This window comes from Tubulanus polymorphus, chromosome 2 (genome assembly GCF_964204645.1).
Source record: "Tubulanus polymorphus chromosome 2, tnTubPoly1.2, whole genome shotgun sequence".
In the NCBI taxonomy this organism is placed as follows: domain Eukaryota; kingdom Metazoa; phylum Nemertea; class Palaeonemertea; order Tubulaniformes; family Tubulanidae; genus Tubulanus; species Tubulanus polymorphus.
In genome coordinates, this window is record NC_134026.1 from 6465753 (window position 1) to 6493548 (window position 27796).

General features: G+C 39.1%; 2 protein-coding genes across 3 annotated transcripts in view; one reads left to right on the plus strand and one right to left on the minus strand.

Annotated features, from left to right (window-relative positions):
* Positions 1-3590: 3590 nt before the first annotated feature.
* LOC141899940 (prostaglandin E2 receptor EP3 subtype-like) overlaps positions 3591-27796 on the minus strand; it is a 32812-nt gene continuing 8606 nt past the window's right edge. For both annotated transcript variants that reach the window (XM_074786580.1, XM_074786578.1), the window contains exons 2-4: positions 6353-7367; positions 4182-4726; positions 3591-3751 (exon numbers count right to left, since the gene is read on the minus strand). In XM_074786580.1, the coding sequence (XP_074642681.1) occupies positions 3712-3751; positions 4182-4726; positions 6353-7258 (1491 nt within the window). In that variant the 5' untranslated portion in view covers positions 7259-7367 and the 3' untranslated portion in view covers positions 3591-3711. The remainder of the gene's footprint in view (positions 3752-4181; positions 4727-6352; positions 7368-27796) is intronic.
* On the plus strand, positions 18059-21154 carry LOC141900293 (uncharacterized). The gene is made up of 9 exons (XM_074787109.1): positions 18059-18205; positions 18561-18648; positions 18880-18965; positions 19074-19247; positions 19738-19835; positions 20025-20164; positions 20271-20383; positions 20478-20629; positions 20827-21154. The coding sequence occupies exons 1-9, from the start codon at positions 18111-18113 to the stop codon at positions 21030-21032; spliced, it is 1152 nt and encodes a 383-aa protein (XP_074643210.1). The 5' UTR covers positions 18059-18110; the 3' UTR covers positions 21033-21154.

Genomic DNA, 27796 nt, shown 5'->3' on the forward strand with positions numbered 1-27796 from the left:
TTGGTTTACTGAGAACGTTATTGCGATAGATGGCGTCTGGGTGGCCGCGTGTTAAATCCGAAACGGTACTTGTCTCGAGTTTTGGCCAATTTGACTCGGAAGTTGACGATAAAACGATACCCTGCGGGTACCTTTGCTGCGTCCCTTTGGTATCTGCAGTTACGAGTGGAACGTTTTTGGGCCCATTTAGATAAGGGCCAGAAGGTATTGATTTATCTTCAAGTGGCAACACATAGTCTGTTGATCTTTCGTCGAACTGTTTAGTTAATGACGCATGATTCCGACTGTAGTTTTCAATCGCTGTATCCTGCATATAGATGTGTGGTGGATACAACGACAGTTTGCGTCGTGTTGGATGTTCAGTAATGTCTGTATTCGCCGTCTGTTCTGTGGGGAATGAATTCAGATATGCCTGTACTGGTTGATAATGCGGTAAACGAACCCTGGCGGGCGTATAAAACCTACTCGATTCATCAGCATCTTCTACACGATTTTGTCGGTTAGAATCCCATGAATTATTCCACATTTTCAATTTGTTATCGACATGAACTCGCGTGTCCCGATTACAACTTATATTACTCTCAGATTCCGTGTCGTGTTGTAGATCTGAAATCGTATTGACGGGATGATTCATCACCCGGTGTCGATTGAACATCAAATATTCATTTGGCTCCAAATCTGGGTATGAATGTGACTGAACTGAATCGTGACGGTCATTTTGGTAGAATTCAGTATAGAAGTTTGCAGTCGATCTCGCATGTTCACTGTTTGGAAATCGCTGCCTCAAAACAACATGATTATTCGAGTCGTGGGACTCCAAAGTTTGCGGAGTCAGTCGCCTTGGCATGTAAGGTTGTCTCCTGTGATGAAGTTGATCAAACGCCATTGTTTTCTTAACATCGTTTTCTCTGTTTTGTAGTTCGGGAAATCTACCATCACGAACAAGTTGCTCTTCCCCGTTGAGATTCTGTCTACCTTGTACAATCATTTTTTGTCGCCGTTGACGAGGATTATTTGTTGTTGAGACGTGCTCGCCCGAGTCGGGGGAGTTAGGTCGTGGTTGTAACTCGTTCGAGCGTAATGCAGTACTCTCCCGAAGACAATCCTCATCTTTCAAATCTCTCCGGCTGGAACTAATAGGTTTATGCAAGAAACTATTATCGTTTGTGAAATTGATCTGGCTATTGTGACGATTTTGTACGGAAATGTCAGTTAAATATCTGTTTAAAAGACTAACATCGTTTTTTGATTGGCGATTAGTTCTATTTTCCTCGATCGACTGAATGTGCGTATCTGGTGTCTGAATGCTGGGTATACCCTGCCCTGGCGGACCGTAAGCCATAGGACTCATTTTCAAATTTGGAAACTGTTCCTCCCCTGTTTTTCGAAGCTGGCTGCTCGGTGGAGCTGACACGTCTGAACGACGTTCATTTTCTCCATCAGAATGAATATTACGAATAAGTTGATCTGATTGTTTGATATCTTCCACTGATTTCACGGAACTGCGTTTGTTGTAACCGGGCGGATCGGTTGAACTTTCGTTAACCGCTGACGGGAATTCTAAATCTTGAAACACCGGATTGATCACTGAATTGTGACCTTCATTTAATCCATTCGCTGAACCCCATTTCTGATAAACACGTTTCGTTTCTCCTAGACCCAGCTTATCCTCAGCTCGAGTCACCCGTGGAGCGACACCTGGTGACTTCTTCTGTTGTTTATTCAATAGTTTTCTGTTCTTTTTCTCTTCCTTTTCTCGTTTTTTAAGCTTTTTCTTTTCTGCTTTTTGATCTTTCTTGTTTTTCTTAGTTTCAGGATTCTGATTCATCTCAACCCTCGGCGTTGTGTACGCCGTATCTTCATTTATAGTTTCAAGTTTCGATATTTCCTTTGACTTTTTCTTCTGTTTTGCTTTCTTCGTAGTTTTCAGCTTCTGGTTCGTGAGGGGTTTACTATCATTCGGCATTTTCGTCCAAACCAGCTTCGTCTTTTTAGTCGAATTTCTTTTTCTAGAATAATATAATTCAAAAAGATTTGTCGAGGCACCGTATTAACCTGCTATCAAGCTGATAGCACTGTAGGTGAGTTAATATGATTATAAATTACGAGTTTTCACTAAACTGCGCATATAGTAGCTTCATCAGCAAATTGAGTTTTCCCGAAGAAGCTACATGCTTAGTAATTTCTAATGAAACCACTTTATACCCACAAAGTATTTTCATCGCTAGTGCCTTGTAGTTTCATCAGGTAAGAACAAAGTCGATGGAGAACAACAATATGTTAAGGCGTTACCGTAGAATATGAAATATTCTGGTTCTGGTTTTGTTCTTCCCAGGAGACACTTACCTTGAATATATTATACACCAAGGCAAAAATTGCCGATTCGAATAATATTCCTGCCTGTGCACCACCAATTATAAAGGCTACTAGGTAAACCAATGGAATCCCATCATTTTCCACGATTCTCGTCAATCCCCAAACCTCATATCTTGCGTATACAACTACTTACGTGTGTGTTTTTCAGAAATTAATATCGTCTTCGCTGTGTAGATGTAGTTGTAAGTATTTTAAAAATACCGATACATAAATTAAGTCGTTATTACAGTTTGTTTTGTGTTTATCTTAAGGCATTTTTACTTCTCGCCAGGTGTTCTTAATAGCTACATGAAACAATAACGCATACCTAAAATACTAACGTCCTTTGTTTTCCAACTTGAAAATTTCATATAATACCTTTGTAATCACTTTGTAATTATGTTAGTTAATACATATTACATAGTTAGCTGCAGACAGAAAAGAGCCCCAGAACACGACGTGCTAGTATATATTTCAGTGTATTTATTCTCCTAGGAATAAAAACCCTTTATTGGCACTACAAACGTATTTCAAACTTCGATTCAAGGTGTTTTCATCGAACTTCCGCGATACCTTTCGTCCCGTTATACGTGTGTCTATCGCGCAAGAATTACCAGATCTGTTCAGAAGTGATTATTCTCATACTATCGGACATTTAACTGCGACAGGTATCGCATTCCGTCATAGATGGGCCTATTTCTTACCCGGGTGTTCGACGAAATGCTTAATTATTCAGCGCATCGACCATTAATATAAGGGTTCGAACCTTAAACGGAAATATTACGAAAACCCCACAATATAGACGAAAAAATTAAGTCCGAAAATGTTTACTTGAGCTAGTGTAGTTCATTCAACGTTTCGACTTTATACTAATAGTCATCTTCAGAATTAACGAGTTTTAGTATATCGTCAAAGCGTTGAATAAACTACAGACTCAAGGAAACATTTTCGGACTTTATTTTTTCGTTCATGTTGTGGGGTTTTCACAACATGGATATAGTATAGTGTCTCATCAGCGGTGATTGGACGGAAAACATCTCGTTTTTCATACCGTTTCGTCCATCCACATCACAACCACGAAAAGTAAACACTACCATTGATTGAAATGTATTTTCAATTCGACATTTGTTATCAATGTTTTATTATCATACTTAATTAAATGCCCAGTAACATTTTATACATTTTGATACGAGAAAACCTTTAAAACATTTGTTAAAAGTGCAGATTACGTATTGATTAATAATCCAATCAGAAGTCGTCGCGTTGCAAGTTTCATTTATAGATGGGAGTTTTTTTCATATCACAGAAATATCCGAGGATAAAGTTTATAGATCTTGCATTCGGTTCCAACCGAGATCACGACGTGACTAAAGTCAGATTTCTCGAGTTCTTTTTCCTGAAATAAAGAGTCAAATTTGTAACATTTTAAAAGGGAAATCGTCATCTAGTTTCAATGGTACGCAACCAAATCTTCCCGAATAGGTTATGCATCAAAGAGCTGATTCAATGAATTAAGTGGAGCTCGCGATCAAATTCTCAAACCCCTCAAACCCTCAAACCCCTCAGCAAGTTGAATCACTGACGAAAAACCTATTTCGAATTCGGGACCCAGTTCCACAAGTTCTGTCTTTAGATTTGACTCAGAGTTAACTCATTGAAAGTGAACTAATCTTAACTCGGAGTTAACTCTGACTCACAACTGTGGGACTGGGTCCCGGTGTCAATTTCGATGACAAATTGAAAATGAGTAAAATCTTTGCATTTTTTAAATCTTTTTCTTTTATCTTCAGTTTAATTAAGAGCGGATAATCGATAAAACTTCCTACTTTTGGCTGTCGTTGAATTTCGTTGGTAGACTCCGGTGTCGCTTCGTTTCCTTTTTACATTTCTGTATTTCCGAAAGTAGTACGTATCCGTCCGCACGCACGTTTAATTCGAACACCTCGTCACTGACCGAATCACTAGGTGTTACCGACTGGGCAATGTTTTCCCCCGAACAAACGACAATTTTCGATTCTTTCAGATGACAATTTTCGGCGTCAATGTTTAACGGTATCGAACACGCTTTACCCGGTATCGGAATGCCGACGCTTATCTCCAATTTTTGCTTGATGAAAAAACGTTTCTTGTTGCTCGGTAAAGTCCGCTGCTGTATTTCGATATCGCGTTTAGGGCTGGTCGTACTGCGAGCCGACGAACTCAGCCTGTAGATGATCCGCTCGATGCATCGTTTCACTTTTAAGATGATACTCTTTCTGATGAGGATATAAAGCCAGGGATCGAGTATCTGATTGATACTGGCGAGTCTTACGGCCGTTAAATCCGCCACTCGGTCCGTTACGTGAGTTACTTCGTTGATGATTATCTGAATCTGAAATAACATGAAAGCAATGAAAGTATTTTTCCATTTCCTAATTAACAAATAACACGCCGTACGTTTTCATCGCGTTATTCTATTACGTTTAATTATCGGTCCATAAATGATCGATAATGTCTACTTTTCCACGATCCAAGAGGTCACGGAATGAGTTAGAATATCATTATGTATATATACGTATACGCATAGTTGCTAACCCAGGAAGAAAGACACTCTAAATATTTGGATGGATATATGAAAGCTGTGGGTACTGGAGTTTGTAATGGGTAGTGTAGTGTGATCTGTGTGCATTTGTGGCCAGCACACAGATCACATTGTTCAATGGGGTTTGGTCCAGGACTCGCGAGATTTTCAACAACACGGAAGTAACGTGTAATAAATGATGACTTGAATTGCATGACTACCTACCACCCCTCATTATTGTTAGAAAACTAAACGTTCGGCACTGACTAAAAATTAGTAATAACATTTTAGAAATGGCCAGAATTTTAACTTAGGTTCTATCTCATTTTTATTTTACAATTGCAATTGGTATAATTTTTTTTAAACGGCCGTTAAGGCTTCATGTTTCGTCTGCAATTCACTGCAAATAGTTACGCAACTACGCACATTTTAGTGTTTTTGGCAGCTGTACACTCAATCGGCACCGTTCGTGACTAGCTTCACTGCGGAATTATCATTAATTAACATCGCCATATCACATCATCAACTTATATTGTGCCTTAAAACCCTAACAGCCGAAATAATTGAAATGCACACACGATTTCTATCATTGAAAATTGAGAGAGTGGCCATGTTTGTGTTTGCTGCTTCGCGTAAATCCCGCACGGTGGCGGAACCGCGCGGAGTGGGGCCGATACGTCAAGTGTGAAATCCCAAATATAAAATCTGTAATTTCAAAATCGTCCCCTTCGTAAGGCGAGATAACACGCGCATTTTTTGGTCCGAACAAAAACATCGGACCAGGCCCGAGCCAAATAGCACGGGTCAAATTATTGCAGCATGTGAATTACGTGTGAGAGCGCTCTCTAATTAGGCACAGGTCAAATTTGACTGGGGCCTGATCCGTGCCAATTTGGCCCGGGCCAAATCGTCTCCGTGTGATCACGGCTTATCTCACTGTGTTTCAATAATCTTCTCAATTCTCTACTTAAAATTACCTCTCTGGCAGAACCATACGTTCCTATAATTCTGCATGCTCATAATTACATTTATCGCACGTGATTGTGGCTGTTATTAAACAGCCAAATCATAATGGCCGCGATAAATTCTTCAATTTTTCAATTAACATTTTAATTGCAAGATTTCACACGTGTTCTGGTTATCCGCCCATTGTGTTAATATCCGGGAAACGTAGCTTGAGTCGCCGTAGATGGGATGATCATTATATCTTATCCAAATGGTGATTTGCACTTAATCAAGTGAAATGGGAATACAAATTGGGACTGCAAAATAGTTCACCAAGAACCTTAGTGTCTGATGTACCACAAATTGGGTAAACTAGGATCCAGATCGACTGAGATCACTGTGAAACAACCACTTCCAGGACTGGGTGAAAAATAGTAACGACAGATTATGACTTGAGCCAGCTTGACTGTATTATTCTAATTAGTAACTTACCATTAATGGTGCCCAGCATATCGTGAATATCAGAGTTATAGCGACTAAAAGTAGCACCATTTGAGATTCCATTGAGTGGCAAGGAGTTTGCATCGGCGACGGAGAACGTCTATCTCCATCTTCCCGCGCAGGCCAACTTAACCGTATCCGTTTTAGCCGAACTTTCAACAGAACACGAGTGACGAATATATTGCATCCGATTATCGTCAGAATCAATAGAATGTTGACGACGGCGAACGTGAAAGCGTAGGCGCTTCCGACCGGATCTTCGGCGTGGAAATTCAAAAAACACCAAGTACCGGGATATTGCAACGCGTAATGACCGAACCCGAAAAACGGAAAACTGGCGAACAGCACAACGACCGCCCATAACACCGCTAGTAATATCCGTGCTCGGGAATGATTAAAATACGTCGAATAGAAAAACCAGAAATTCAACGCGATCACTCTTTCGACCGCCATAGCGCAGACGATCAGAGGCGTAACCAGTCCGAACACGATCATCACAAACGCGTGGTATTCACAGGTAAGGTCGCCTCCGACCCATTTACGATTGTTGATATAGACGATTATAGGCATAAACGAAGTGAGAATCTGTCCCATGAGATCGGTGATGACCAGCGCGGCGACTAGCGTATAAAACACTGTTCGATGTTTAGATTTTCGCGATCGGTGCAAAACGACCAACGCTAAAACGTTGCCGATGAATCCGGCTAGAAACATTAACAGCGGAGCCGCTAAATTAATCCCGACCGTATCCCTGATTAAACAGCGCGTATCGTTTATACCGAGATCCAGTTCGCAGTTTATCGCGAAATTATCCATTTCTTCTTCGCTGAGGATTTGATCCGTTTCATTTGAAACAGTTCGCTGCTGATCGGTGATGTTGTAATTCGCCTTCATCATTGGCGTATGTCGCTTCCCTGGCGTGTATGACTGTCTGATACTGCTGCTGCTGCTGCCCACACAGTCGGCGTTGTTGTTGAAACCAAACAACCGTCCGTGACGTCTTGACCTGAAAATAAACAAGATTTCGTGTTAAATGGACGTGAAAACTGAGAAAACGTCTGAAACATGATATCTCTTTATAACCATTTACACAGATATACAGAAGCCACATCGTGGATGAACTGTCCCATTCACTAGCTTGATGAAATCAATTATACAGCCCAATAGAGGATGAATTCATTGCATTCAACAGGGCGTGGTTGTTAATCGTCATCATTTTGTGATAAGTAGCCAGCCGATAATTCGAATTCAGAATGACGTCATCTGTAGTTTATTTGCGTGAAAATGGCAGTGTTTGCGTAACAGTCTGAAATCTCAAAATCACACGCGGTACTTGTATAACACGTTTATATAACACTGATCTGATGACATCGTAGTGAGGGGAATAACATGAAAATGAACTTATTTTGACTTTGGTCACGATTTTATTCAAAATTGAATACAGTGACTGCGTCATTGTTATGCAAACTATTTGGATGGCAACACAAATTCTAACTTGAATAGAAATGGTTCATTAGTAGGAGTTAAGACAACAGCGCCAACACAAATACACAGTAGGGACTTATGTGACCTTAAATCTTGTTAACGAATGCGAGGCGTTAGTTGTTAAACTGGCTACAGAACTAGAATGGCCTAAGACGAAATTGGAACTATGACACCACGGTCCGGTACAAAAGTGGCCTTAAATCATAAGATTGGTCATAAAGTTGTAAGATGGCCTATAGAACTAGGATCGCGCCTTGACTGTGCTGTTCCCTGGAACTGAAAATTCAAATGAATGGTCTACTTGTGAACATATTATTGTTAGAATCAAGGGTGTGTTTAGGGGGTGGACCGGGTGGACTGGTCCACCCCCTTAAAAAACTCGAATGTGCCCTCTAAAAAGTCTAGAAAAAACTTTTGCAAAGAAAATTTCAAAGCCTAAAAATAAATCAAAATGGGTCCTGATAAGGGCAAGAAAAGCCCCTGTTTGGCCTAAATGTTCTGTGGGAGGGCCACCAGAACCCCCACCAATATTTCGCTTGCAGCCCTCGCATTGCCAAATCCGCCCTTTCAAAGTGCCCATTCGAATTTCAAGGTCCAACCATTTCAAGGAATCCTAGATTCGCCCATGAGAATACACCAGACATGAAGGTGTCAGCCCTCATCACGGTTCGTTTTCTCAACTAACCTTGTCCAACACAACTCTTTAGATGGTTATCCCGGCAGTCTGACCATTAAGACATTTACTGATACGGTATAGAACCAGCAGTGTGATATATTGTCAGTCGCTGTCAGGTTTGCTTATAAAAGATAAGCTTATTTGTATGCATAGGCTTGTTTGGTTAAATTGCTGCAAAGACCTTAGGAACCCGCTAACCAGCCGTCGATTGCCCACGCTCGCACGAGGCTTCAGATGTGCAGTTTGCGTCTCTTAAATAACGACTTTAAATATACAATTTACGATTCCGGGTGGAAATTTCGATGAATAGAGGAATAGAGGTCTGTAGCATGATGTCGTGAAAAGGTCACGAATTACGCACGGGTTTTTAAAAGTCGACGTTTAGAATCGTTTGCAATCGACGTCTGACCTTTCGTTGCATCGCCGGGTGGTGCTTACTCGTGGCGAGCGCAGGGTTTTTTGAATATTTCTTATGACGTCATTGTGGTAATACCACCAGTCGCAGGTGGTGGTGGTAGTGCTCGTGTTGAGAGCTCCAGATATTTCTAATTAAAGATACAAGTGATTACCGCTATACAAAGAAATTGCGTCGGTTTTATTGGATATGGCCGGGGCAATACATTACACCAATTCATATAATATGAGCGTAATTTGTCCCATTTCTAATATTCAATGTGTCATGACGTGAAAAGATTTGTCGACGTTTTTGCGCAGACCGCTAATCCCAACATAAAATATATATAACATGTCGAATTCAAAATGTCAGCGAACAGCTCCGCGACATTCTGCGCAAATTCGAATTGATGAATGCCATCATTAGTTCAGCATCCAGGGTTCGATTTCTACAAGGGGCTGAAGAGAATCTAGATTAACGCGTTTTCAGCCTTCGTGGTTACTTAATGGCTCACTCGGTGCAAGACTTATTGAAAAAAAGGTTTTAATCTAAAAACATTCGCAATGGGCTTATGTAAAGAATGTCACATCGTTTAACTTGCTATTGTTGTATTATTGTTATGATTTTTATGCAATGATGACGAAACCTTACTAATCTCATAGACGTCAATGTCAATGTCCTTTCCGATAAATCGAAGTCCGTTAAGGTGTCAAATTGATTTGTCTTACGTTTTGTCTGATCACTTGTCTCGAAATCTTTTAGTATTTATTACGAAACACATCCAAAGCCAGTGAAAATTTTTTCAGAGATGGTAAAATTATGAACGATGCTATAATGATAGACGCTAAATATTCATACGGAGTTTTTGATGTAAATTCCATTCGAAATAGATTACACCGTTGTTGCACTTAACTCCAGACTGAAAAACGAATAAAACGAACGCGTTGGGAATTGCGTTTATTACATAAAACGTCATTTATCATGCTATAATCCTAGCCGAGACACGATGACATTTTATCCGCTTATAGCGATTACATATTTTTCTTACCTTTCAGCAAAGATCCGCGTCTGAAACGACGTAGAATGTAATCATCCGACGAGTTGGAATTGAACGGAGCGTTGAATTTGACACGATTCATCTTTTTTATGATTGGCGAAATTCAATTGCCCCCGTAGCGCCCGACGCGCCGCGGTCTGTTTCTGGTAACCTAGACAATTTCATTCAAAATTCATGACAACGTAGTTTTGCAGTTCTTCAGACGTAATTAAGAAATCGGAAAAAAGACATTTCTATTCGCCTTTTCCCGGGGTGTCTGACTGGCGGGCAGTAAACTGCGGTATTCCCGACGCGGGGAAATTCAATTTTCTGTCTTAAATGGATCAGACAATTTTCCTGTGTCATTTTGCAATTCTATCTCGAACCGAGCGACGAATAAAAGTGTTTCGACGGTTGCATCTAAATTGGAGTTCAGTTGACCGAAAAATACACACATTAGTGTTCTCGACGCGTTGCTGAGAATAGAAAACATTTTAAGGGAGTGGATGCTTCAAAAATGCTTCTGCCTATTCTGACATTACGAGTTTAATTAAGTATGAAGTTGAAGGGAGTGAAACAAGGAGAAACAGAGGGAAAGAAAAGTATAAAAGAAACAGCGAATAGACAAGGATGTGGAGGATGAATTGAACCCGGGTCCCGTTTACAAAAGCCAATCGTAATAACCAGTACGGTAACCATATTCCACTGGCGGACGCCTAGCGTCCACAGTTAAAAAGCCGTAAGTCCTATTTGTGGAACAAATGCTAGTTGTAAGGTTACATTTTTCATAAGTAGCAGCTGTAGTCTTACGCAGATATCTTGTGACCTTTCCGGGACCGAAGAAAAAACGCCTCGGCCATCTTTTTAAAACAGATTTTGCTTGACAATCGCCGATGAAACTCGTAATGGGCAATTTCCTATATGAGATAAAAACAGTAATGGAGTAATGGAATAAGAGACTAACACAGTGACCAATGCCGCTGCAATCTAACGAACATAAGAGTAACATTTATAGACCCAATCGATCAGAAAGAAGCTTCAGACCACATTTCTTCCATTATCGCATCCATAATTGTTTCGTAGCCACCGGAGAATCGGATTTCACCGCTTACAAAACATATTAGTCCCCCGTACATAGAGGCGACATTCTGCAGATCTCTGCGCGAGTTGCACAAGTTTCACTTTGCCTTTTATAAGCACGGTTAATTGACATTCAACTATTCACGACAGCTTATCACATTATGCCGGAAGTAAAGAGCTATAAACTGCATGCTTTTCCTCGCACGGATTCAATTGCTATTTTGAACATCTGAAACCGCATTGAAACGACATTAATTAACATTAGACTGATGAATAATTCATTAACTAATAGATGAATTTCCTTTTAAAAAAATGTTAAGAATAAGACTACACTCCTGATAGACTCATAATTAGACTGCAGTGGTTATGTATTCATTCTTAGTCAAGTAAAAGGTAAAAAGGCAAGGGAGCGCTTTTTTGATCTGCATTTCTCGGGGAATTTCAAAAGAAATCGACATTTTGATCATTACATGGTAGTTTGATCGATCGAAAAAAACGTCTCTACATTAGTTTCATACATACGAACCCCGGAGGTGACATGGTGAAAAAGTAATTCGTGGGAACGAAATAATCTTTTTCGTAGGACCGAAAAGTTTTTCGAGGGAACGAAATGATATTTCGTTCGAACGAAAAGATTATTGCATTCCCTCGAAAAAGAAAAAAAAACATTATTTCAGTATGGCTCCTTACATACATTCAATCTTGAAATATAAAAGATCTTTCAGCTAAAATGGTCTAGTTAGAAAAAAGACCTGAATGATTATGATAAATTGTCACATAAATACAGGAAACCGAAGCTCGCATTGTTTTGATTGCTGTAAACAACAGAAATTGGCCGAAAAGGTCGTTTGTGTCGCGGTGATTACGACAGTCATTTCTAGAAAATGGTTGATTTGATTTATTATTATAACTGTGTCCCTGGAAATGTCGTCCCGATGCGGTCGTTATTGGTAACCTGCGATTAGTATCTATAATGATGAAGACTTGCCCCACGGTTCAGTAATAACTCGGCACCAGCATTAGCAGCAGCAGCACCAGCACCAGCGCGACGGTAAACTGTCTCTCATCAATCGTTTATTGTCGTCGTCCAGCGTTTGTTTTTTTTTCGAGTGAAGCAAAATATACTCAGAGGTTCCAGCGCGTTACTGATTGCGAATACAGCGAATTAACCCCTAGTAGCACTTTACTCCTGATGATATTTACAATCAAATCACACACGTCGTCCGGGAATATCATTTGCTCGCGCTGAATTGGCAGCAAGAGAAAAGAAGCGAAAGTGAAATAGTGTTCGTCAATGAGTTCAACTATAACCAGCTAAGCGATTTATACAATGGCCAATCTGCTGATTGGTACTGATCATTTTTCGACGAGTGCAACTGTTAAGGTGACGTCATAGTGTATTTGCCAACTGTTTGCGCCGGAGACTTGCCATTAAAGATAAATCTCGGGCTTGTAATATTACGGTGGGGGATCTATAGCAGTGAGAAAATTAAAAGAATGGTAAACATATTGATAACCGATAGAATCGATCCGTGAAGCGACGGAGACAAGACGACTTTAAGAACTAACGGTGGCTGTGTTTATCAAACTGCGTAATTTATACCACAAATTACTGTTAGCAAAATATTGGCTGATTTTTTTGTGTTTGTTCGTAATCAGAGGGTGCTGGCAACAATCTCTGCGGGGTGGCAGAAGCGAGAGGTTGCTGCGAATATCCGAGGAGTGGAAGAAGCGAAAACAAGACAAAATACATTGATTTCATGGGCCGCACGCGATTCTTCGTGTTCCAGTCGTGAACGGAACTATTTTTGTAGGATCCATTTCTCGATATCAGTTTAACATAATTCCACGTTGTCACATATTCTCTTCTTATCTTAGTATAACGACGAAAGTGTTTCATCGTGTGTTGGTTTCAAACACATTTACAACGTTGGAAGGAGGAAAAACTGTGAGCCAAATTGACAAGATGGAGACCCGGTTTCCGGATTAGAATTCCATCAATCTTCTTCAGTTGAAGAGACAAAAAAAACAACGGATATATTTTAACTCCAGATAGAACCCAATATTTCAAAACCGATGAAAGAATGGTGGAGGGGTCCAGTCATCCACAATTATGAAGAAAAAGAGAAGTGACGTTTGGACTTAATTCTGTCGGCCATTTCTAAAACTAAGAGAGTAATGACATTTAGATTCTGTGAACCAGTTTTAAAATTGGCTCGTAGAATGTTCTTCTCTGCAATTGAGTATTGGGCATCCGCTTGTTTGTGGAAACCAACGAAATAGGAAGATATACATCTATGATTGTCAATGATTTGTTTATGGTTTGGTTTGATTTGCACCGAATTTCCACGTATTTGACCCTGGATTGTCAGCCGTGTGTTTTGTCTTTGAGCAATGATCTATCATCAGCAATCAAGACGACAGTATCTCTTATATCACACGTAACAATCTTATAACATATCGCTGAACAAACTGCCAGTAATTGTCACGCTCAACGCGAGTCGAACAGACTATCAACAACACAGCACGTTCGTAACTTCCGTCGAGGTATTATGCACTGAATTATGGACAAAGCTGTAGAAAACCACAACAATAGCATTTCCGGGGTGTCCACTGACATCATTGTATTGTTGATACTTCCAGCAATTAACGAATAATTCCGCTTATCACCAACACTTTGTATGGATGGTAAGAGGGTTCAGTCCGGAGAAACACGAGGATCTGGCATTGCCAAAAAACACGTGCAGCTCTGGCACCGGATGATTTGTTCCGTATGAAAGCACGGGCTTCAAAGATCTTATTAGGATTAGATTTAGGATTCATAATTGAACTGTATTTATAGATTTACGGGCATTTATTTTAATGTTCCATCACGGATGTGATTGTTAATGTATTAATTACGTAGATCGGACTGTATTATTCCGTTGAGTTGCGATCAGTAGAGAATGCTAGATTTCCCCTGACGTTTGGCCAAAGGTTAATACACGCAAATAAAAGCACACGTTATTAATCCGTAGGTATCATGGAATCTATAATCATATTAAACTCTGTCATAGCGCTGAATGTAACCAATTTGCAATCAGTCTAATTCAATAGAGGTACATCCGCGGTGACCGACCCCAGCGCGGTGACCCGTCCACTTCGGGCCTTCCCAGTGGATTACTGCAACAACCTCGACAAATGAAACTTGATTGCATCGAGAAGGTCTCTTTCAATTATATAATAGAGGCAGAGAGGTTGTAAGGGGTCACAACCCGTTGTCATTATTGCCATTCAAAGGAGCGCAAGCGAGGAGTGCAAATCTTCGAAAAATCAGTAAATATTGTAAGACGTGCAGAATAAGGCATGTCCATGTGTCGACGCGAAAAAGCGCGGTCCTCCTGAAGTACATTTCGTAGATGCGACAATTTTTTTGGTTATTCAGTGGTGTATCAGGAATGTTCAAGATAGCGGCTATGTGGGGGGTGTGATGATAGGACCGTATATATAGAAAAGGACATCATTGATTGTGACAAAATCATGGCCGTAAAAATGTGATATTTGAACTCAGTTAGCCCCGTGCGCTTGACGGATGATGTGCTGTGACGTGAATGAGGGAAACTTGACTATAAACGTTCAACCTCGGTTCCAGTGTACTGATCTTTTGACAAACTGCGCACTTATGTATATTATCATATATTCACAGCGATGAATTTTATTGCAAGTTTTCGCTGGAATTGTTGACGATTAAAGTCGTGGTGAAAGCATATGAGAGTAATTATTACAACCGACGGGTAAGATATAAAATGCCCGTTCCACCGGAGCACTTCACACTCCGTACATATCCGTCGACAGGCTTCAATAACGATCTTCCAGTATCAATAACCTCCGATGAAGAACAGCTCATATTATATTGATCCAATTTCGATTTTCTTTTCGTTTGCGTGACTTCGAATAAAACGATATACGCGGCATTTATGTTATTTTGTACGGCCAGCGTGACGATAGGAAGTCCGATACTCCTATGCGTATTTTAGTGATTTCATTGACTCACTCAGCGGACGAGAATTGAGTCAATCAGACGACGACATGAAAGAGACAGGTCGATATGATCGCTTTATTGGATATTGTTTGAAGTAGAGAAAATTGAGACGACGCCCAAAATATTTGATTTGCAGCGCACTTTCTACACAAGCTATCGACCAAATACAGAAATAACCGGCTGATCATGTCCATGATTTGACCTTTAAGTAGTTATCGTTGTAATTTTCAGCCCTCGAGAACCCGTGGCAAGACCTTGAACTAGCCGTAGTGATAACTGTCATTCGTATTAAGCGAAGTCCTTCAAATTATCCCAGGAATGAATGGTAACGACGGCTTTCATAACTCCCTCGTCAGTTGCGCTTTCATCGAAAATGATATCTTTCGATATCATCGCGAACGCGCTCAACTCTAATGAATAGTAAGACGAGATTATGAGACTTAAAGAAGACACGTTTAATCGCATCCGCAGAGATCGAAATTAGATTCGTTAAACGGCTTTTGAGAATGAACGATTTACGTTCGCATTACACTAAAATATCCGTGAATTTATGACAGATATCTATGAGAAGAGATGGCCGCCGGATTAAAACTTGGAACCATGGCCCAGTTATACGTTGTGACTTGAGCAAGAATGGTGTCTTAAGTATTGGATTGTTACGTAGATCTTCTATAGAACCTTGGAGTAATCATTTGAAAATGATTACTCCAAGATAGATCAAGATGGTCTTATACTGGTCTTACCGAAGCCATTACTCTACAACTAGCCTCAAGGTTTTTATGATTTTTGGAGGGATTTGTCCCCATAGATGTGTCCTCTGGCCACTTAGTAGATCTGTCAAGTACCTCTCAGAGTTCATTGTATGAAAATGTTGATTTTCACATAAAATTCTTTCACAACAAGTGACAACCATAAAATTATATTATGAAATATATCAAAACAGCGTTGAATAATGCAAGACGAGTTCGTGTCAATTTTCAGCTCCGGTGGAAATTACTTTGTTTTGTATTCACCCGGAATCTATTGACGTGTGCGCCACAATATTTACTTCAAAGCAGTTCCGCATTCCGTCAACACAAATCGATTCGAGTTGAAAGAGTTCTCGCGCTCATAAATCATCACGATATTCTCTCGGGATTCAATAACCATATTAACGAAATCGTCTGATTGATACACTTGTGACCATTTCAGAATCGGGGGTCACTTATATTGCTTTATGTAATAACCCCCAAGTTTGCTTTGCCTCTTTTATAGCTGAAACGAAACATTTCGGACTTCGTCTTTCTTGTCTTATTAGTATGACATTTTCTATGAATCGGGGGTCGGTTATATTCACTATTGCTTACCATTGCTTTAGATAATAACCCCCAAGTTTGTTTTTATGCCTTAATTGATTCGGGTCTTTTATATCTTTAAGGAAACTCGTCGGACTTCATCTTTCTCGTCTTATTAGCGTGGCATGCTCTATGAATGGGGGGTCACTTGCTATCTGAGTGTGTCTTAACCATTACATATATCCGAAATCGTGGTGAAAACGGTCAGTTAATATGAGCCGCGAGTTAGGGGAGGATGTTTCTCTCTTTACTCAATTTGCCGGTCTTTGCTCGCAAACAATGACACGTGATTGATTTCTGTGGTTTTCGGTGGACATCAGCTGGAGGCAATTTCCATAACGACCGCTGAGAATCTCGGCACGATACTTATAGTCGAAGCTGCGGCTGATTTGAATAGCGATATTTTTCAGGGGTTTTTTCTGACGATCCTGCAAACGACAGGTTCAGAGTAGATTGACGCAATTGGCTCATTAACCGTACACAGCTGCGTCTGTTGTATGGTTAATTAAATGTTAATTTATATAAATTGAATTCGCATGTTTAGACGCGAGGTGGTCTGTTGCTCTAGCTCTAGTATTTTACAAATGCGTCGATGCCTTGTTTGCGGTTGACGGTTTTAATCAAATTGCGCGTCAACGAAGGGACCTTTCATTACAATCTAATGTCTGTGACGATGATGTATACGCGAAACGATATGTCTTGTTAGATTCGTCTCCGTAACGAGGTTTAGACCAGGGACCTGTTTCACTGGTATGGCTTAGATTCAAGACCAATCTTAGAATAGTTCTATAGCCAGAAATGGGCCTCGAGTGTTTATTTCCGTAGACGCAAACCGTACAATCTAAGAATAAACGATTTTTCAGAATATTCAAACGTTCAGAATGTATGTTCCACAGTTCACAGATTTGTAATTTGTAATTTAAGGCTGACGATTGTTAGTCTAACGGCATGTTTTCAATGTAACACTCAGGATTGTATGGTGGCTGATTCGGGCCATGTAAAATTTTTTTTTCGTCCTCCACGAAAACGCGCAAAAACAAATATGACCGCGCAAAAACAAATATGACCGCGCAAAAACAAACTTTTAACGCGCAAAAACGAAATAATCCGTTTTTGCGCGCTAAATCTTTGTTTTTGCGCGCGCGCAAAAACGAATATTTGTTTTTGCGCCCGCGCAAAACCGAAAGTTTGTTTTTGCGCGCGCGCAAAAACAAATATTACCGCGCAAAAACAAACTTTTAACGCGCAAAAACGAAATAATCCGTTTTTGCGCGCTAAATCTTTGTTTTTGCGCGCGCGCAAAAACGAATATTTGTTTTTGCGCCCGCGCAAAAACGAAAGTTTGTTTTTGCGCGCGCGCAAAAACAAATATTACCGCGCAAAAACAAACTTTTAACGCGCAAAAACGAAATAATCCGTTTTTGCGCGCTAAATCTTTGTTTTTGCGCGCGCGCAAAAACGAATATTTGTTTTTGCGCCCGCGCAAAAACGAAAGTTTGTTTTTGCGCGCGCGCAAAAACAAATATTACCGCGCAAAAACAAACTTTTAACGCGCAAAAACGAAATAATCCGTTTTTGCGCGCTAAATCTTTGTTTTTGCGCGCGCGCAAAAACGAAAGTTTGTTTTTGCGCGCGCGTATTATCTCACAGCGTAGCCTGATATAGTTTTGATGTATGCGCACTTGGACATCGTCAGAGGATAGTCGTAGACTTGTTGTGGACAATGATGGATGATTTTATTAGAAGCCTTTTTATGAGTGGACATCAATACTCCGATATTGTTAATCTAATCTACCTTGATTGTGGTCGAACAATGAGGTAAGTTATAATTTCCATATACACGTAAGAATCAATCACAGTATTGAACGGAACGGCGCTATTGCATGTTTGTCTACCACCCCATCACGACCTAATACAAATTAATGTGGATTGTTGTGACTCCATGGTTGTATGGACAGGGGTTTCACTGTTGCCTAGGCCTCATACCCGACAGCTTTTTCACGGTCATATAGTGTAACTTTTATCAAGTGATAGCATCATAGGTGCGCACGAGGGGGTTATTGCAGTTTTCGCTTATTGTTTCATGGATTACATGTTAATTTTTAAAACTAAGAGTAGTTTATCATTCGATCACTCACTCATGACAACATTCATATATTTCTCAATGTTTCAGTGTGCGTCAATTAAAGCGCCATCTGAAAAGAATGGGCTTGAAGAGGAATAAAAATTATAGTTTGGAAGACGTCTTTCATGCAGTTTCGGTAAAGATTCTTACACAATTTCTTCATTACCGCCTTCTTTTCTTCTGATAATATATTTGAGAAACAATGGATTTTACGCACTAAACCTCCTGCCAAGAACTTGAAATCAAAATTAATCGAGAAATCAAAATAGAATCGAACACAAAATGCAGTATGAATATAATCAAAGTAAAATAAAGAGGAGAAAATTCATTGAACTAGTAATTATCTCATTATCATTCGATATTTTAGAGTGAATTGAGTGGCAGCGGCTCTTGTTTAGGTTATAGGAGCATGACGGACAGGCTGCGTCATCGATATGGTATCAAAACTCCGAGGTGAGTTTTCCGGAGGCGTAGAGGTCTGTCGTCCTAGAATATATAGGCCTACATGAAATCTTGGTCGATATGTACCCTTATCGAGAATGCATATATTCTATTTTCAAGGAGTCTGGTAGCTAGGGTTCTTCGGGAACTAGATGAGGAAGGAGTTGCAGATCGTTCGAATGGAGTTTTGAGACGTCGTCGATATTCGAACAAAGGACCCAATTACCTTATACATGTTGATGGATACGATAAACTAAAGCCTTATGGGTTTTGTATTCACGGGGCTATGGATGGGTAAGAAATTATAGATTTCACTGATTCAAGATTTATCAGCACTGAACGGTGGCCCGACACCGCCCGGGCTCTTCGTCCGTTAGGACAAGTTACGGTGGATGTTATATATAACATTGTAACCACCTGTTTGTTTCTATTGTTCAGATTTGTTTGTTTTTTTAATCTCTGTGTTTTATTTTATTGACATATCTGTCTCATGTAATATCGGTAATTATAAGGACGCAATAAATTTGGAATTGAATTGAATTGAATTGGTGGGATTCGAACCCATCCTAATTTAAATCCTCGAGCAATGACAGAAGTAACCTCTCACAGTTCTATCAAAACTAAAGTAAACTTAAGTTTCTGCTATAGGCCTATTTTCTAAGATTTTGGGTAGTAGACACAAACTATTACTGTGGTATATGAACGGTCACAATGACAAGCTAGGATGGAAACAAGAATATATGCCACAGACCACAATTCAGGGGGCATTTTCATATATTTTTAGGTTTTCAAGGAGAATCCTGTGGTTGAAGGTTGCCAGTACGAATAATGATCCATCGGTCATTGGGTATTACTTCACTGATTACATCAAACAAATTGCAGGTTAGAGAAAATGATGTTATTTTCCGTTAAATTTAGATGTAAGTAATTAACGGCACCGTACGAATATACAATAATAGGCCTACAGTATATTTATCACCAAAAAAATCACTAACTTCTATGACAAAAATCGATTACAAGCTTTGACATACAATATTTTAGTGGTATGAACCATCCATTGATCTTTTGCAGGTGTCCCTCGGTGCATACGAATCGACGCCGGAACTGAAAATGTTCTACTCTGTGAAATACAGCGATCCTTTCGGGCCGATGACAATGACGACATGGCTGGAGATATGAGCGTCTTGATCGGTAAATCAACCAGCAACCAGGTGTGCAATGTATAACCTTGGCTAAATTTGTTTGGAAGCGGATCTTGAAGATGGCAATGCGGTATATCAAATAAATATTTCAAAATTGTGTAATATATTTTTTCAGAGGATCGAACGATTTTGGCGAACACTACGAAACTCCGTTGGCCAATTCTGGATGAATATGTTTAAGGACATGAGTGACACTGGCATTTTTTCCAATGCAGATGCTGTTCATGTGTAGGTTGACTTCTGTCTTAGATTCAATTTTTGTGGAATTTTGTTATATTAGGATGAATATAAAGTAATATGGAAACAATCTTTTTTCTTTTAGTGAAACGATACGATTTTGTTTCCACCAACTTATAGAACAAGATCTTGAAGACTTCCGCAATGAATGGAATAGTCACAGAATAAGGCGTCAAAGAAATTGTGATGTACCATGTTCTAAACCGGATCTTTTATATTTTGCACCAGAATTATTTGGTATGTACACAAGACAGCCCATACGTACAAAATGTGAAATCTTAAAGTCAGATGATGAGATTGGAATTGAAATGTTACTATATAGCATGATTATCCAAAAATTGCATCTAGCGTAACGAGGCCTGTGTACTGTACAGCAGCTTACAGATATTTTGTGATAACAATTACTTTTGTTTTGAATTTCAATTCCATTTTAGGTACTACTGATCATAAAATTGAAATCAATTATGAAGACGTCATCGATGTTCAAGCTGAATTCTGCAAACAGCCAAACGATCGTGGTAGCAGTGAACCTGTTTTTCCAACAATGTGTGACAATATCATGGCTGTTAATGGATTTTCACTGCCGCAGTCTGCTGATGAAGCCTACGATTTGTACATTCAACTATTGGGCCAATTTTAATTTTTAAAACGACACCCTTCATATCGCCAAGATTGAAAACACAAGCTTTCTTTTGCATTGTACATGTAGTCTTTACTTATTTCCAACAAATAGAATGTATGCTGTAATACAAATTAAAGTATGCCATAATTTTTAATACACGTAATCATTTTTCATTCTTCATGAAACTAGTGGAAGCATTATGTGGTCATTTAACAACATTCATAACAAGATTCATTGCGAGTTAGCCAAGTCAGCATAAACCTCGAAATACTTTTTAACCCACTTATTAGCCCATTGTTCTATAAAGAAATAGCTGTGTTGTGACCTTTTGGAACAAAAAGGTCACAACACAGTTATCTCATTTTAGGATTCTCCTGCATCGTTTGTTATATGATATAACATTAAACTTTGATTTAACCATTTTTTGGATCGGGTAGTTTTGAATGGTTTTTTGAGAAAAAATCAACACGTCTTTGGTCTCGATTTTTAATAATTGTTGGTACTGTCATAGGACATCTCACATCGAATTGGGTTCACCCAGTGTATCTGTCTTACCACCAGGAGAGTTGATTATCCCAGGACACTTCTGTAGTATGAGGTAAAAGCAACGAAAGAAATACACGACGTATCAGAAGATTTACGAGTACAACGACTTATAAGTGTATCATGTTATCCTTTATTTGCCCAATAATATACACTAAACTACTTGACAAGTTTATGTTCTGCTATCTACAGATACAAGAGAACATTAAGTCAGTGTCTTACATGCATTCACGCATCAGATATATATTGACAAATCCTAACAATACGGATTAAGCGGGTTCGATTCTTAACAACTCAAACTCAAAACTATAATATCACAGCCGATATGAACTAAACGAATTGACAGGTTAATGTTCTGCTGTCTACAGATACATAGAACTGTCTTACCATGCATTCACGCATCAGATATTGACAAATCCTAACAATACGGATTAAGCGGGTTCGATTCTTAACTCAAACTCAAAACTATAATATCACAGCTGATATATCATAAACTAAAACATCTACATGCATGAACAACTATGCAAAAGGAAAGATGAACACTAAAACAGTGTATGTCAATTAAAGTACAAGATGGATGTTATATCATGCCATAGACAGTAACTAGGGGTCCAGAGACGCCATGCCCACTTGGGAAGTGCTTTGAAGTGCTCGACAATCTAACAATTTCAAACATGTTGATATCTTTCTCAAAAAAGGTCACATGACGGCCAGGATTGCGTAAAAATTTGATTTAATATATGAATGGATCAACTAGTACAATAATTTAGTGAAATAGATAACGGTTTTTGAGTCCATATGGCGAAATCCGATAGACTACAATTGCTGACTATAACTTTTTTCACTCCCTTCAGGCCCCTGTCAAAAATTTACTGTTTGTATGATGTTCTATCCATGTATTTATCCAGGAATTATTCTATCCAGGAATTATTAATTGATGTCGAAATATATCTACAAATAGCTCTAATACTCCATTTTGTATAACCTCCCAAAAAGACCGCCATTTTCTTTTTCAAATGAAGATAGACTGACCGAATGACTGAGAAAAATTATATTGATTCAGCAAATTTTTACAAAATCCTTGTTTAGGTTTATTCTTTTAAATGAAATGCAAATTATCACTATTATGAACTTGTATCATGCAGATTGAAGAGCAGTTCCTTGATTGTTCAATGCATTATTATTAAATTTGATTGCTTGTAAATTCTCCGGACGAACGAAAAGTGAACGCAATAGCTGAATAGCTCCCAAGTGAGCTAAAAACAATACATGTAATCCGATTTAACTACGCATCTGTAAAAAGTATGGCTAGCTCCTATAACTGCAAAGTCCATGTAACTTTTGAATTGTTCATATGTTGTATGTACAGGAATAGATAGTACGTTGCAACACGTATTCGCCGTTGGAAAGTTCTTCGTCGCATCACTGATTTCATCAGGGTGACGAAATTGGAGTTGAAGAGGTGGATCAAATCCGAGAATGGGAACCTGTTCCAAACCGGTGACAAACCGGAGAAAGTCAATCATTTGGTCTCCTAACAGAAAAGAATATAACAAGAATACAACATTTCCTCATTTTCATTTATAAATTTGGGTGTTTTAGTACGATATACCTTCAATGTCTGTCAGGTATTCTCGAAACCATCCATACGATTTGTTTTCTAGAAGTCGACGGTTTGTACCAATTTCGTTCCACAGAATATTATCAAAACTAAATGCCGATAAAACATCCTCTGCCGTAAAAATTCTGTTTGCACCGGCACAGAACACATCTCTCAATAGATGTGGATATGCACCTACATAAAACAGGAGTCCATTTTCTTCCAATCCACTCTTAAACCTGCAATGACATTAGAAATGTTTGATTTGAATTAGCCATTCGATATTTCGATAGATGACCTTTTATGTAGCGCTTCAAATACAATGAGATATTACTTAAGCAAGGACGAGTGTCCATAAAACCCACAAGACATTCATTGAATTAAAGATACAGCCAATGGACACTTACTGTCTTAATGCTTCGCCTAAACGATGAACTGCCAGAAATACAGATAATGTTTTGATGAGTTTGTCCTTTTTTGAGAAATGTGCATAATTTATGCACCCAGCAACCGATATAACGTTTTCATACTTTGTCACTAACCCATCAAAATCATCTGTAGTTGTACATTCTGAAATGTATAAAAACGATATAAAGATAAACATGCAGTACAGGGGCGGAGCCAGGATTTTCAAAAATGTGTCTTTTTTCACCAATACTACACAAACATTACTGAGTGAATCGGCTTAGACCCGGGTACATGACCTTTATCCACTGGGAAGTGATTAAAACCGTCTAACGATCCATTGTTTAATGATATGTAAAAGTAGGCCTACACTAATGATTAATAGCCATATAACGATCAAGCAATTGAATCAAAAGTTTATATTTACATCTGTTTCTTGAGGATGATTAGCCATCTTCTGCGAGCGACCATGCAACAAGAGCGTGCTACCTCTATGAACATGGGGCACGGCACTCTTGTACGTAATGCGATCAGGATCGATAAAAAATAATTCATTAAGCCTTTGTTGTTGCGCACGCGCAAAAACAAACATTCGTTTTTGCGCGCGCGCAAAAACAAAGATTTAGCGCGCAAAAACGGATTATTTCGTTTTTGCGCGTTAAAAGTTTGTTTTTGCGCGGTAATATTTGTTTTTGCGCGCGCGCAAAAACAAACTTTCGTTTTTGCGCGCGCGCAAAAACAAAGATTTAGCGCGCAAAAACGGATTATTTCGTTTTTGCGCGTTAAAAGTTTGTTTTTGCGCGGTAATATTTGTTTTTGCGCGGGCGCAAAAACAAATATTCGTTTTTGCGCGCGCGCAAAAACGGATTATTTCGTTTTTGCGCGTTAAAAGTTTGTTTTTGCGCGGTAATATTTGTTTTTGCGCGCGCGCAAAAACAAACTTTCGTTTTTGCGCGGGCGCAAAAACAAATATTCGTTTTTGCGCGCGCGCAAAAACAAAGATTTAGCGCGCAAAAACGGATTATTTCGTTTTTGCGCGTTAAAAGTTTGTTTTTGCGCGGTAATATTTGTTTTTGCGCGGTCATATTTGTTTTTGCGCGTTTTCGTGGAGGACGAAAAAAAAAATTTTACATGGCCCGAATCAGCCACCATAGGATTGGACTACTTGCCGCACGGAGAAATACAAATGTCAAATAGCGCTGAAAATGGCGGTAAGTCAACAGTCTTGGTCCCAGTGTTTAACTCGAATAGAGCAGTGGTTAGTATTAACAAAGCGAAACCACAGGAAACTTCAGGGAATCGCGTCCCAGACTGAAAGGAAATTGAGAGTGTCCTTAGAGAGCGGACGATACCGTTAAGGAAACCATAGACAACCTAGAACTGTAGAATTCACCGCGAGGAAGAGGCGATTTAAGAGCCGGGAGACGCAACTAATGGAAATAAACATCGCACTTAGAGACGATCAGAAGCGAATAGACTGTGATTCGTGTCATACGCGGATAAATCTATTAGAACACGAGAGGAAAATACACAGACTACACAGGTTTAATACCTAATACACTGTGAACAAACAGGAAATAATCAACGAGATAGAATCAGAAAACAGACCAGATTAAAGTCGTCTTTACGATGAGGAAGAAGGCACGAAGAGAACGTCTTCTTTAAATCGAGGATAAAGCGAGCTACGTACATACGTAATGGCTAGATTACATCCATCAGAATCACATTAATAACTCGGCTATTTCCGGTAGAAAATAAAACCAAACAGATATCACTGTCTCAGTAATAAGGCGATCAGAGAGAAACAAATAGAAAAATGATGAAATGCTTTCAGATGACCAGGACACATCTGTTCTACATTTCCGTTCATCTTTTCCTTCTCACTGCGGTACTTAACTCGAGCGAGTGCTTTAAAAACTCCTCAAGACAAGCATCTTTATTCTTATGATCCCCGGAATTATGAATGCTATCAAAAATACATAAAGGGAAAAATATCGTAAATGCTGTTAAACTAATGGTTCAGCAATGTTTTTAATAGGTGCACACCTTCTTAACGGGTTTTTCTCATACTTGTGTTAAGTACCTCCATCATCGCGATGCATTTTACTGCGTAACTGTGTTTACTGCTGCTAAGACAAATAGTAACTTTACTATCGAAAACAAACATCATAATTCAAGATCGTATTGAATAACTTAATAGTTTATCCGTTAAACAACGATGGACTCGGAGTTCATGATGCAACCTAACATCTTTATAAAGGTCTGTTACAGCATGGACTCTAAAACGAAGCGTTTTTCATGGTTACAGTTAAGTTTGAGAGAATAGCAAATTACTAAATTGCAGAAACTTATAGTCGGCGTGCCGAAGGTTCAAGAATGGGATATCCTGGCATGTTTTGTTAATGGTTGGTCCGATACATCAATCGATAGATCAGATCCTGTAGGTAGTTTGTGAAAATATACCTGTTGCCTGTTGGGGTCCTCATTTCTTCACCTATAGGACGCGCTGAAGTTGCTATGGTTGATTACCATATTGCGGTTTTGTTTATGTCTTACTTCTTGAATAGAAATCATATAATACGATATCCAGCTTTAGACGGATACCTTTGTAGTATTTTATTGGAATTCATGTAGTTATTTTTGTATCTTATCTTTATGAATCGCTGATTTCTACATATCGACTAAACACCATACCAGTAGCGAATTCAGATTACTAATTAGGAATACATTTCACGCGAATGGGAATGCACTGGAAATTTTAATTTCACCTGCGAATTTTTCCTCTCGTCGCCTGCTTTCAAACGAGGAAAATGAAGATTGAATTACTAGACGATAAAATGATAAAAAGCGGTTTCATAGAACTCATTGCAATCAATGAAGTGTCATTAAATTGTAATTACATTGACGAACAGATATGCTACGTAGTGCTTTCCGCCTAAACACTTCAACAAGGTGTTTTTTTCAATAAGACATCGATATAACACAACGGTAGCTTTATTAATGGATAAATCTTGAAACCCAACGGAGTTTATTCTATCACGTCGTTGTAACAAGTAGTTATGTGTTGAGGCCTCTCGATAAAGATATCGCTTTACATTAAACGGGTTTTGAAAAAAATCTCGATTTGTTTTATGGTTTGCATTGAATGGAAAATGGCCGTTAAATTCAATTTGACGTCGTTGATAGCAGTCGGTAATAGCGGAAATAACCATTACAGTACATCGGCTAAAACTCCATAAAACACTTCAAATATCGAAATCTGATGAATTTCTATTTGTCTAATATGTTTCATGTCGTTTAATGTAGCATTCAACGTGTTTATGAAACGATCATTTGGGACTCGTTAGCGGGAAACGGGGATATAGCAAAATACACCAACAAGGAACCGCAACTCCCTTTTAACTGTAACGATTGCTGGGTTCGATTCCATAGTTCCCGCGGCAACAATTTTAATCTAGAGTTTAGACACTAGAAATATCTACTTTTCATTTTCAAATTTTGGTCCTTTAAAGGTCCTGTTAACATCTTACAGTCAACATCATACAGACTACAATAGTTAATAATAAGTCCGTATTAGGTAAGTCATCTTTGGATCACATCTCAACTCTCGGTTTTGTGTACTGGGTCTAAAAGATTTCGACCGACAGATTTAACTGACTCAATTTAACTCTGATTGGCTCTGAATCTTATCCCATTAGGAATGTCAGTAAGTTGGTTCTTTGAACCTGCGGTTTCTGATCAATTTGCTTTAGAAATCCTATCACGTCTTTCCCCGATACACGCAAACACACAAATATTTGTCTTTGAACCGACATTTGATTTAATAACCGCACGCGTTCTCAGCTTCAGTTTCGTAGCAATAAATACACTTTATCCCAATAGCACAAACACTCTTTGTAACATTTCCTGTACTGCACCGTGGAACGCTTCAAGGGTCACTATTCACACCTGTCGGGTTGGAGCTATTTTCAAAGTTTCTGCACTTCCTCAAAATGAAGTTTACTAAAACGAACCTATACTTTCTACAAATTCCGATAGAAATAGATTTCTAACCCTGAAAAAAATCACGCGTAAATTCAGAAAAACGTATTGAACAAGGTATTCTATTTTACACGCGGGCGCTAGTCTATTTCAACTCAACTCGGGGAAAACAGTACTATGAACGTCCAGTTAATGAAGACAAGGCCAAGGTCACATGTGACGTCACAACTCACTCGTAATTTTTTATCCGGCA

Bases quoted from the DNA above. Each gene is read 5' to 3' on its own strand.
- LOC141900293 (XM_074787109.1), top strand. From the start codon at position 18,111: ATGATGGATGATTTTATTAGAAGCCTTTTTATGAGTGGACATCAATAC. The intron at 18,206-18,560 runs GTAAGTTATAAT...TCAATGTTTCAG, and splicing joins GATTGTGGTCGAACAATGAG to TGTGCGTCAATTAAAGCGCC. The intron at 18,649-18,879 runs GTAAAGATTCTT...TCGATATTTTAG, and splicing joins ACGTCTTTCATGCAGTTTCG to AGTGAATTGAGTGGCAGCGG.